Source organism: Mytilus edulis, chromosome 1, assembly GCF_963676685.1.
Source record: "Mytilus edulis chromosome 1, xbMytEdul2.2, whole genome shotgun sequence".
Lineage (NCBI taxonomy): Eukaryota > Metazoa > Mollusca > Bivalvia > Mytilida > Mytilidae > Mytilus > Mytilus edulis.
In genome coordinates, this window is record NC_092344.1 from 108,560,991 (window position 1) to 108,574,330 (window position 13,340).

Sequence of the window (13,340 nt, forward strand, 5' to 3'; positions counted from 1 at the left end):
GTAAATCAGCACTTTGATATAGTTTTCATATTGATATATATACAAATTATATCGTCACTTTTATTCTGCATATTAACTGTTTTAATATTACAGCACTTTGCCACTCTGTTTCAAACAGACTTCTGGTTATCAAAATATTTGGAATCTTGTTTAAACAAAATAGAAAATGTTGAAGTAACTTAAGATTCACAAGCAGAATATAGATATTTAGAAAGACGTATAGTTTAGCCAACACAATGACAGAAATGAAACCGATTTTTTTATAAAATAAACTTCACTTACAAACAGCAATGATCTTTTGCGTATCGGAACAAATTCCACAAAACTCTTACGCCGTACAATTCTTTAATAAGAGCCAGCAATTCTAAATCTAATTTACAAATTTATTTCAGTGTAATATACCTAAGTTCATATTGCATATCTAGAAACCAACATGCGGTGGCAACCAGTTATTCAGTTATTATACTAGCCCTAGCTGAGCTGCCGTATGAAAAAAGAACCGTCATTGAACATTAATATTTGATGCCGTTTAAGTTACCTACGCTCTTGAAGGACTAAAGATCTCATGTGATTTTGTTTCGTTATAGGACGGAAACCTACTCACAAATATAGTTTAAACAAAGGATATATTTATTACTTTTGCAAAAATGTTGATGAAACATTGAAATATTTGTAGATCAGAGCAAAGAATGATAATTTTGAACTGATTAATGACAATCATAAAATATATTGTAATCTATTTATATCAAAGTCTGAAAATCTATTCAACCTTATAATATAAAATTTATCGCAAAAGTTCTCTAAAGTCAAAAGATAGAACTTTCCTTTTAAAATAATCAATATATTTTATGATTTTCATGAGACTAGTTCAGGTTCTCATTATTTGCACTGATTTTACAAACATTGATGCAAAATTTGGTCCTTGTCTTAATATTCTCTAAAACCAATAGTTTCCTATATAAAATCACACTATGCTTTCATTGGATATTGGACTTAAAGTACTTAACTAATGAACTAAACCAATCAGCATTACGTTTGGTACGTATGTCCTAGGAAGTGTGTATATTATAGAACACAAAATTGAAATCCATAGCATAAATTAAGGATGACTATGTTGCTTCACATTTTACCATGCTTTCTTATAATGTCACACTGTTACCAAATACAAGAGGAACAGTTTACAGTATGGCAAGGCTATCGCTTAAATAACACCGTGATTGTAGAACTTTCGGTGGAAGTACAAAACATAAATTACTGTGCATCAAAATGTGTTAGAAGTCCACATTGTAATGCAGCAAGTTATAACGACTTATCTAAAGCATGTGAACTTCATAGAACAATTTATTCAACTATTTTTATTACAAATGACACGGACGAAAACCAATATTTGGCCATTCCGAAAGGTAAGCTAAAGTATTCTCAGTAAAACTACAATCTGTTTAAAATTTGTTATTTGTAATACTATGTTCAGATATAATATAAAGTTAGATTCTTTAAATACCATACGAAAATAAATATTTGAAACAATATAACAATTATACGAATAATACGGTATATGGAAAATGTTGTTTTTTTACAACTTTTTCTATCAAAGTAACGCACCATTCTCGGTTTGATGGTTATTAATTTAAATAGGCATGATGAATATGTTTATCGATCAACCTAAGAAAGCTCTTCAACCTAAATTGTATTTTGAAGCTTCATATGTATTTTCGCTCTCAACTTATTTTTTATGAATCAAACTGTTTTACATCCTTAATTCACGTGACAGTAAAAGATGCAAGATTTATAATACTTGTCCATGCAATTATAGCATGCTATCTTCTTACAAACGGTGTATTTCAAACCATTTGTTTTCTTAAAATTCACAATGTTGCCTTATATGTTGAATAATTAAAAAAACATCTTTAAAATAGATTTTTTCATAAGAAAAACGTTAGCACTTGAATATGTTTTCTATCAATATAAATATTTAACAATGCATAGGAAGATAGCAAAACCACATTTTAAATCTTAATTCGAAAATTACCAGACAATATAAAAAAAGAAGATGTGGTATGATTGCCAATGAGACAACTGTCCACAAAAGATCAAAATGACACAGACATTATCAACTTTAGGTCACCGTACGGCCTTCAACAATGAGCAAAGCCAATACTGCATAATCAGCTATAATAGGCCCGATAAGACAATGTAAAACAATTCAAACGAGAAAACTAACGGCCTTTTTTATGTAAAAAAAAATGAACGAAAAAAACAAATATGTAACACATAAACAAACGACAACCACTGAATTACAGGCTCCTGACTTGAGACAGACACATACACAAATAACGTGGCGGGGTTAAACATGTTAGCGGGATCCCAACCCTACCCCTAACCTGGGACAGTGGTATAACAGTACAACATAAGAACGAACTATACAAATCAGTTGAAAAAGGCTTAACTCATCAGATGGACAAAAATACAAGTGGACGTGGCCGGGTACTTATACATCCCGACACAAAAAGACACAATTAACAGATCTGAGAGTACTCGTAGTTATCTGACAGCTAGGTCAAAGCCACTAACAACTAATAAAAAAAGCATGCATCTAAGACTAAACTATCAACAAAAAATGTAGTTTAAGTAGGCAGTTTTCTCCACCACGTACTACAAGACAAATTAAAGTTAAGCAACAATAACTCCATTAATATTCCAGGATGAACTCGCCACTGTTCAATTTATCAAGCAATATTAAATGAAATGGACAATATTCTGAATTATGTTGTGGGATAGGTCAACGCTAACGTGTGAAGATAAATTGAAGAAAGTAAAAAACTATATATTATATTAAATTACTTAGTGGAGTATATTTGTATGTCTATTCTTAATAAACTGATAAGGGAAAAGAAATATCATCACATAAAATGGTATTAACTTTACCTCATTAGATGCGTGTTTGAACAAATAATATAAAAAAGAATTATGTGGTATGGCAAGTAAGAAAACTCTCCAAAATGACGTAAAAGGTAAATAAATGTATCTTAAGAAATGAAAATATTTAAAAATCCGTAACCTCCTACAACACTTTATTTTCTTCCTTCAGTTTACTATAATGTGTTTTGTGTACTAATTGTAGTCTGTATGTATCCGTAACCTCCTACAACACTTTATTTTCTTCCTTCCGTTTACTATAATGTGTTTTGTGTACTAATTGTAGTCTGTATGTATCCGTAACCTCCTACAACACTTTATTTTCTTCCTTCAGTTTACTATAATGTGTTTTGTGTACTAATTGTAGTCTGTATGTATCCGTAACCTCCTACAACACTTTATTTTCTTCCTTCAGTTTACTATAATGTGTTTTGTGTACTAATTGTAGTCTGTATGTATCCGTAACCTCCTACAACACTTTATTTTCTTCCTTCAGTTTACTATAATGTGTTTTGTGTACTAATTGTAGTCTGTATGTATCCGTAACCTCCTACAACACTTTATTTTCTTCCTTCAGTTTGCTATAATGTGTTTTGTGTACTAATTGTAGTCTGTATGTATCCGTAACCTCCTACAACACTTTATTTTCTTCCTTCAGTTTGCTATAATGTGTTTTGTGTACTAATTGTAGTCTGTATGTATCCGTAACCTCCTACAACACTTTATTTTCTTCCTTCAGTTTGCTATAATGTGTTTTGTGTACTAATTGTAGTCTGTATGTATCCGTAACCTCCTACAACACTTTATTTTCTTCCTTCAGTTTGCTATAATGTGTTTTGTGTACTAATTGTAGTCTGTATGTATCCGTAACCATCTACAACACTTTATTTTCTTCCTTCCGTTTACTATAATGTGTTTTGTGTAGTCTGTATGTGTTTGAATGTCCCTCTAATATCTTTCGCCTCTTTTTTTATGAGTTGTTTAACTGTAAATTACGAAAAACCATACCTAGTAAATAAATCAGAGCTTTGATTAAACCCTGCATTGCAAGCGATTTTCGTTTTACCTATGCGTATTTCATGGCTATCAATATCCGCGGTTTAGAAAATACCAGGAAACTATTAATTGACTAACATTCCGCCAATAAAGGTATTCAATTATTTTATTTTTTTCAGATATATATACCACAACGAATTTTGCTGAGACTGTACAATTTGAAACAACTGAAGATAAATCTCTATCCACAGCCCAAGAAACAGCATTAGAGACTTCTACTATTATTTCACAACAAAAGAACTGGACAATACTTGGAGGTACTTCCTATACAAAATTTTACCATTAGATTCACCAATTATTGCGTCATCGAAAAATGATATACATGTTTCTTTGTTGGACTCATTCCTTCTATTTTGTTCTGCTAGTATTGTTTCCTTATTTCTTTACAGGTTATCAAGCTTATGCTTCTCATAGAACAAATTTAAAAAAAAATGCTTTATATATATAGTGGTGGAAGTATTTGTAACATCCATTAAGTATGACTATGAAATCTAATCATTGTTGGTAGATATGAATTTTCTATGTTTGTGTCTATGTAGGTACACCACTATGAAGTAAACGTATAATTGTATTTTTGTCCATCTGATGAGTTAAGCCTTTTTCAACTAATTTTTATAGTTCGTTCTTATGTTGTACTGTTATACCACTGTCCCAGGTTAGGGGAGGGTTGGGATCCCGCAAGCATGTTTAACCCCGCCACATTATTTATGTATGTGCCTGTCCCAAGTCAGGAGCCTGTAATTCAGTGGTTGTCGTTTGTTTATGTGTTACATATTTGTTTTTCGTTCATTTTTTTACATAAATAAGGCCGTTAGTTTTCTCGTTTGGATTGTTTTACATTGTCTTATCGAGGCCTATTATAGCTGACTATGCGGTATGGGCTTTGCTCATTTTTGAAGGCCGTACGGTGACCTATAGTTGTTAATGTCTGTGTCGTTTTGGTCTTTTGTGGATAGTTGTCTCACTGGCAATCATACCACATCTTCTTTTTTGTATTGTTTGTATATGGGAATATTATATGATTGTGCTTATGTAAGCATATAGTATAATTCTGTAACTGCTTTCGTGAAAGATCATAGACGTGTAAGAAGTTTAGTAGTATATATAATGAAGGATGTTTAAATGGATAAATGAGTCCGGTAGAAATAAGGTCATGAAATCGTAAGCTTCATTTAGCAAAATCATCACATTATCTGCATATTACAGCACATTGCAGTAGCTTAAAGGGGAGTTCATATTCATGGATGTTCTTCCATAAGTCCAAAATTGTAAGATTATTATATCTTGTTTAGTTTAAACATATTTAATTATAGTGGATTGGGAAACAAGTTTTGCAACTTATATTAATCCCTTTCCACTTTGCGGGTGCGAGTGGTGCCTTGTAGAGGCATTAGCCTACTCTTTTTCGAAATCTACAAGGGTGTCTAAAACGTGCAAGAGATATGGCTCTTTCTTAACACGGGTCAGCCATTTATCGTCCCCTTCCGATGGACTATCATCGTTTCCTCAAGACCATACTCGCAAAATATATCTTGTTTCTAACTAAGAAAATGTATATATTCATTTCTACAACCACGCCGACATCATTTATTTATTTTACACTGTTGGAGATACACAACATTGCGATTCAAAATTAAAATATACGGCGAAAATAAATAGTGTGAACAATATTTGTTTGCCTCTTTCAGTGGATGATTGCTATTGGACAACTAGTTCGGAATATAGTGGTACAATCAGTTATACAACCGGTGGTATCCAGTGTCAGTACTGGGACACAGATAGTCCACACCAAAGGCAGTATTTACCTATAGACACAACAGCACATGACACAAACTACTGCAGAGAAACAAATCATTACGAAGGTTGTCCTGGTTGTTACACTTCTGATCCAGCTGTAAACTGGGATTATTGTTACATCGTGAAATGTAAGTATATCTTAATTTGTAATTTTAAAATATAAAATTATTAAGTATAACTACAATAATATTTTAACAGATTAGATAATAACTGAGACATTATAGAAAATTGATTGTTATTTTAAGAGGTTTGTTATTACTTACATTCTGAAGAATCTAATAAAAATGTCTTATTTTTTTTAGTCAACTTTGAGACACATTTTGAAGGTATTAATTCTAGATGGACCAATTACATGGCGAATACGTTATCCTTGCAATTCCAACTTTGGGATATAATAAAATTACTGTAGTATTTGTCGGAAAGTAAGTGTTGAATTCATAGCGTCTCACTGTTTACAAAATTTTAGAATATAAAATTATTGTGATTTAAAGTGATTTAAAACAACACATATTTTGTATAAACAGGTGATGCCTGCGGTGTGGATGAAAGACTCCCTGTGGTACCGACTGACACAACATCCCTCTTCCACGTTGGGAAATTCATCGGAATGGTGTTCACATGCGATACACTGTCACCAGGAACTTCCGTAGATCATTGTCCTGTGTCTCAATGTGGTTCGGATGATCAGTGGACGACTGGTTATAGTGTTTCATGCACAGGTACGCTTGATATATAAGTGGAATTAATTTGCCTAACAATCAGTCAGAGATAAAACAGATTTTTTTACAATCATACATTAAATCCTATACAATGAACTTAACCAATACTAAACTTTACTCCTACCTTTGATAAAACATTAGATAAACATTTTAGAAAATTCACTGCACACTGTTCAATGAGACAAATGTGCGCCATATATATAATTCGATTTACAAGAGTTTTATGAAAAATTAACCTCAGTATCACATATAAATTAACCCTATACCATATTGACCAAGAACAATCACACGATTTAGATACAAAAGTATAATATTTGACATGTATGTCCAATCATATTTCAAGACTTAAAATATTCCAAATTGTGTCAGTTTTTAGACGAAAGATACCAGAGGGACAATCAAACTCATAGATCGAAAATAGAATGATAACATCATGGCTAACAAAGAAGAAAAACAGACAAATAATAGGACACAAAAGACAACATAGAAAACTAAAGACTAAGCTATACGAACCCCTAAAAACTTGGGATGATCTCAGGGGTTCTGGAAGGGTAAGAAAACCTACTTCACATGTGGCACCTGTCATGTTGCATATGTTATTATAAACCCGGTAAATAATCTTATTGAAATGAAATACTGAATCGTTCATGGTTTAATATATAATAAGTGTCTAGTAAGATTGTATATGAAAGATTAAACTGTGATTTTTTTTATGACAGATGAAGATTGTTACACTGATAGCACTACATATCAAGGAAAGGTCACCTGTACGGTTACTGGTATTACATGCGATTTCTGGACTTTGAAAGGGGCAATGCCAGCAGGTCCAGATAAGAATACAAATTATTGTAGAGATCCCGACAACACAGGAGCTCCTTGGTGTTATGCTACTGATCCAAATGTAATCTGGGAATTCTGTCCAGTACCAAAATGCTAATTAAAAAAATATCCAAACTAAGCTTTCTGTTAAATTAACTTGGTTAACAAAATTTGATATATTTATTTGGTGAATTTTTTTCTTATAGCAAACTTTAAAGGCTGTTGAATTTTATTGGCTTCGATTATTTAATAAGAAGTCAAGGTACAATAAAGAAATATAACATTAGCCTTTTTCTACTTATTTATAGCTTGTTCTCAGACTGCGCTGTTACCGGTTGCACTTCTGTAAATATAGATACTTCAATTTTATCACAGAAATCACTTTTACGGATGAACCTGTTCCGCCTTTATTTCGAAGTTTCTTTTTTTTGTGTACCGGATATGACAGGACGCATTTAATATTATTGGTTTCTCAATGCTCTTCAACTTTTAACTTGTTTGGCTTTATAACTTTTTAATATGAGTGTCACTGATGAGTCTTATGTAGACGAAACGCGAGTCTGGCGTACTAAATTATAATCCTGGTACCTTTGATACTATTTCATATGAGTTGACTTCCATATTTGTGCATTCGTGGTTTATTTGAATATTAAATATCTACATAGAAAAGTCGTGGTATAAATATCCATTTACAAAGTGCAACCTAAACCACGGTGTTTGGTTAGAAAAGGGCTGCATGCTATAATCCTGTTCACAATCGTTATATTATATGTGTGTCTTTTCAACATCAGGAACCTGATATTCAGTTGATTGATGTCTGTACAAGTCAATGTAAAATTTGCAAATCATTGCACTTTGGATTCTAGGTTTACCCACGAAATCCACGAAAATTAGTATCCAACGAATATAAATGATCACACAGTAACTTAATGTGCAGTGTTGGTTTATACTAAAATGATAAATTATAATGTTTCAAATAATTTTATATTTTGAGATTGCCCCGTCATTTAAACTGTCCAAGTGTTATTGTAAAAGAGGGACGAACGATACCAAAGTGACAGTTAGTCTGATAAATCGAAGATAAACTGATAACGCCATGGCTAAAAATAGAAAAGACAAACAGACAAACAATAGTACACATGACACAATATTTAAAACTAAAGAATAAGCAACACGAACCCCACCAAAAGCAAGGGGTGATCTCAGGTGCCACGGAAGGGTTAGCAGATCCTGCTCCACATGTGACAACCGGCGTGTTGCTTATGTGAAAACAAATCCGGTAAATAGTCTAATTAGGTAAGTCACATTCATGAAAGGGAAGGGGATTGTAGTCACGACGTAAAGAAACTGTCCGATATCATTTGTGAAACGGTTATTCCATAACTGTCAACAAACTCGTGGTGGCGTCCCAAAAATGTACGAAGGGACGATATCAACTTAACCATTTGGAACTCTTGGTTTAATAGCTTCCTTGTGGGCAGCAACCTTCTATCAAGAAAGTAATGAAAGGAAATACAAGCACGGGAATATCGTATCAATTGAGAGATACATACCCACGAAATCCACGAAAATTAGTATCCAACGAATATAAATGATCACACAGTAACTTAATGTGCAGTTTTGGTTTATACTAAAATGATAAATTATAATGTTTCGAATAATTTTATATTTTGAGATTGCCCCGTCATTTAAACTGTCCAAGTGTTCTTGTAAAAGAGGGACGAACGATACCAGAGTGACAGTCAAACTCATAAATCGAAGATAAACTGATAACGCCATGGCTAAAAATCAAAAAGACAAACAGACAAACAATAGTACACATGACACAACATTTAAAACTAGAGAACAAGCAACACGAACCCAACCAAAAACTAGGGGTGCTCTCAGGTGCTACGGATGGGTTAGCAGATCCTGCTCCACATGTGACAACCGGCGTGTTGCTAATGTGATAATAAATCCGGTAAATAGTTTAATTAAGTAGGTCACATTCATGAAAGGGAAAGGGATTGCAGACACGACGTAAGGAGCAAATCCGATATCAATTGTGAAACGGTTATTCCATAACTGTCAACCAACTCGTGATGGCGTCCCAAAAATTTATGAAGGGATGATTTCAACTTCATCATTTGGAACTCTTGGTTAAATAGCTTCCTTGTGGGCAGCAACTTTCTATCAAGAAATAATGATAGGAAATGCAAGCACGGGAATATCGTATCAATTGGGAGATATATACCCCGGTTGCAGGTGCTGCTGGAATGTTGCTACTTAGAAATGGAAAGTTCACAATTGGAAAGCTGAAATCATCTCTTTTGTCGTAAAGCTTTGTTTTCAACCGACCCTCATTGTCAATTTCTAGATGTAAGTCAAGATATGAGGGCACCTTAACTGTATCTGTAATATCCTCTATCTCTAGTTCGATAGGATATATGCATTCAACATAGTCGCCAAATTTTGAATTATTTAGTGAAAACACATCATCTTTTAAGCGGAAAGTAGAGTTAAAGGATTTTACTTACTTCTTATATTTCTTCCTAAGAAGTTCCTGTTTGAAGCCAGCCTCATAATAATAACGAAATAAGTCGGCAAGAAGAGGGGCAAAATTTATTCTCATTGCAATGCCGACAGTCCGTTGACGTGTTCTGAACATAACAAATATGTTGTCAATAAAGAAATCAAGCATCTAGATAATGTCAGTTTCAAGGAATTTTTTTGTTTGAATCAGAGTGATTCTTTACAAAGTATGATTTATCCCTCCCTAAGACAAGATACTTGTATCTACGCTTGCCATTCCTTTTAATGAAACAAAGCAATACCAACTCTTCCAATTTGTCTTTTAGTTTGGAATGTGGAATACTTGTGTAACGTGTAGAAGTGTCAAATGTTTTGATACTATAACAAGATGAAATATAGTTATATTGTATGTACTCTAAAAGATCTTTGAAATTTTTAAGTATCCACATCTGATTCACGCCACCTTTGGTTGCCCGTCTTTGATTGCTGATGAAATAGATGTCATTAATTTAGAAAGAGGTTTCGTGGAGCACTTTGAAGACCCAGCAATATACCGTTGTTTGTAAGGACACTTATGTAGTTTAGGAATCAAATATAGTGATGGAAGATCCAGTTCTTCATCTTTTCATCTTTGGTTGAAATACCAAAGGAACATAGAACAGACCTATGATTATTCAAGATTTCCTCTTTTGTAAGTGTCGTGAGGGTATATGTTGAGTTTCCAAGTGAATTGTCAATATCTAATTCGTGTATCAAGCAGTTACTAGTAATGTAACGAGTTTTACACACAAAACCGATGATGTTCGGGGCTTTATCTAGCGGGAACAACAACATATTTGTCATGGAGGTAGGATAAGTGTTTTGCAACATTTGGGTCTTTAAAGATTGAAGTAGCAGGAATATAGATAGACCCATTCAGTTTCTTAATTCTGATTTGTATCAACAACCTCACTGCTTTAATTCATTCGGAAAGTATGTCTACGTCTTCCTTCTCGCGCTTAGCCCATTGCCTGACATAATCCTCGACTGAATACATCACAATTTTAAAGTTGAATTTCCAATTGATGGATTTAGGCTCACGATATTTCGGACCTTTCGATAACACATTTCGTAGGGAAGTGTTATCAACAATGTTGAGGTCACCGGAGGATTTTCTTATCCCATGAATAGATTAACTTGGCCGTACTTGGCACAACTTGTATGGGTTTAAAACTGTTTTGATCTGAGCGTCACTGATGAGTCTTATGTAGACGAAAAGCGCGTCTAGCGTATTCAATTATAATCCTGCTACCTTTTATAACTTTTTTTCTAATAACGTGGCCAGCCGGATTTTATGTGAATCTTTATCAGATCATCGAAAGGATATTTACTATTATATAGATAAATGTGTAATACTGATTCAAAATAACATTTATTAAGAAAGAGAAGCTTACAGCCACTGAAGGAAAATTAGTTTTTCTGATAAAGTAATTTTGAGTCCATCAAATATCATCAGGTACATTGCAGAACTCATTGTATAGATGAACAAGAATGTGTCCAAAGTACACGGATGCCCCACTCGCACTATCCTTTTCCATGTTCCATGGACCGTGAAATTTGGTAATTATCTAATTTGGTATTTAAATTAGAAAGATTATACTATAGAAAACATATGTACTAAGTTTCAAGTTGATTGGACTTCAATTTTATCAAAAACTACCTTGACCAAAAACTTTAACCTGAAACTCCGACTTTCATTTTCTATGTTTAGTGGACCGTGAAATTGGGGTCAAAAGTCTAATTTGGCTTCAAGATTAAAAAGATTATATCATAAGCAACAAGTTTACTAAGATTCAAGTTGATTGGACTTCAGCTTCACCAAAAACTACCTTGACCAAAAATTTTAACCTGCAACTCCCACTTTCATTTTCTATGTTCAGTGGACCGTGAAATTGGGGTCAAAAGTCTAATTTGGCTTTAAAATTAGAAAGATCATATCATAAGCAACAAGTTTACTAAGTTTCAAGTTGATTGGACTTCAGCTTCATCAAAAACTACCTTGACCAAAAACTTTAACCTGAACGGAGGGACGCACAGACGAACGAAGCCACAGACCAGAAAACATAATGCCCCTCTACTATGGTAGGTGGGGCATAAAAAACAACCGCCATAGAACGCCCTCAAGAAACTGATGAGATATTCAAACTCATAAAGTCGGGGGAAAAACTGACAACGTTATGGCTAAAAAAGAAAAAGACACAAAAACAAACAATAGTACTCATAACACAATATAGAAAACTAAAGACTACGCAACATAAACCTTACATTAACTTGGGGTGATCTTTCGTTTTCGTTTATATATATAATGCAACCATTCCGTTACTGATGCTAGACATAAAAACCTACAGTGTCGACGACAACCTATATAATAAGTTTGTCAAATGTTTTTGCTAAATAATGTATGTTTTTTTTGACGATTGACACTCAAGACCTTGATGAAGATTAGTATTTACCTAATTCTTCGGAGGAAACGCCAATAGATATAGGGTCAGTGTGATTTGGAAAATCTCTTTTCATAAAGGACGAATTTTCATCAATCAGTGTTATTTTGTTAAAACATAAGTCGTTTGGTAACATAATCATATAAATAAACTGTATTGTGATTAACACAAATAATCATTTCATGCAAAAAAATTCTGAAAAAATTCCGTATGTGAAACTTGAATTTTGTGTCTTTGACATGTATCTTTTTACCACTCGTGATCATAACTAGCACGGATAGCGCTATACTACTGTTGCCTTTATTTATATATAACCGCCATATCCAGACTAACGAAACTTATTTATAAAAATCAACATTAGACGCTGCAATGATTTAATGAAATTTACATAATTTACTCATATACAAAACATAATATTCATAGTATCTACAAGACATAAGCTCGAAGTGAAATAATTTTACAATCTTTGTCCTTGTCATTTTTCACAGAAAACACATCACCAATATTCCATTCAGAAGACTTCTTAAGTTTTGTTTTGATCTCTTTTTGATTTCCAAAATCCCCATATGTGTACCTTGTTACACATTTGTCAAACGTTATTCCCCCTTTGTTGTCCTTTGGCAGAAAGAATCCTACCATATCACCTTTTTTTACAGCTATTTGATCCTCAACCGGAACATCTACTGATCTTGAACGATGATTCCCTGTATTGGCTATGACATTTTGTCCAATTAATTTATACCTAAAACATAATGGAATATCAAATCAAAACACAATACTTAAAAAAGCTGTAATGTAAGAGAGCAAAATTGTGTCAAAAATGTGTCAATGTGTCAAGGACAGTTAAAGACAAACACACCCATTACTGCAATAGACGAAAACTCAAAGACATATCTCAAATTAAATAATATAGCATTTCAAAATGCATCTGTTTCGCTATTGCATAGTTTAAACTTTTAAAATGCCGATGCCAAATTAGGGTAGTTTTATTCTGCACAAAATGCACCCAAAATCATTCCATTTGAAATTTTCCATTTCCTTA

The 13,340-nt window shown here is 33.2% G+C and overlaps 2 protein-coding genes across 2 annotated transcripts in view; one reads left to right on the forward strand and one right to left on the reverse strand.

The window, feature by feature from the left end:
* Window positions 1-1,055: 1,055 nt before the first annotated feature.
* Window positions 1,056-7,534, forward strand: LOC139517373 (plasminogen-like). Its single transcript, XM_071308359.1, has 5 exons — window positions 1,056-1,403; window positions 4,092-4,229; window positions 5,661-5,897; window positions 6,294-6,488; window positions 7,208-7,534. The coding sequence occupies exons 1-5, from the start codon at window positions 1,106-1,108 to the stop codon at window positions 7,423-7,425; spliced, it is 1,086 nt and encodes a 361-aa protein (XP_071164460.1). The 5' UTR covers window positions 1,056-1,105; the 3' UTR covers window positions 7,426-7,534.
* Window positions 7,535-12,655: 5,121 nt separating this feature from the next.
* Window positions 12,656-13,340, reverse strand: part of LOC139517369 (uncharacterized) — a 36,486-nt gene continuing 35,801 nt past the window's right edge. The window contains exon 28 of the mRNA XM_071308345.1: window positions 12,656-13,040. Within this exon, the coding sequence (XP_071164446.1) occupies window positions 12,725-13,040 (316 nt within the window). The 3' untranslated portion in view covers window positions 12,656-12,724. The remainder of the gene's footprint in view (window positions 13,041-13,340) is intronic.

Bases quoted from the DNA above. Each gene is read 5' to 3' on its own strand.
- LOC139517373 (XM_071308359.1), top strand. From the start codon at position 1,106: ATGACTATGTTGCTTCACATTTTACCATGCTTTCTTATAATGTCACAC. The intron at 1,404-4,091 runs GTAAGCTAAAGT...TATTTTTTTCAG, and splicing joins ATATTTGGCCATTCCGAAAG to ATATATATACCACAACGAAT. The intron at 4,230-5,660 runs GTACTTCCTATA...TGCCTCTTTCAG, and splicing joins GAACTGGACAATACTTGGAG to TGGATGATTGCTATTGGACA.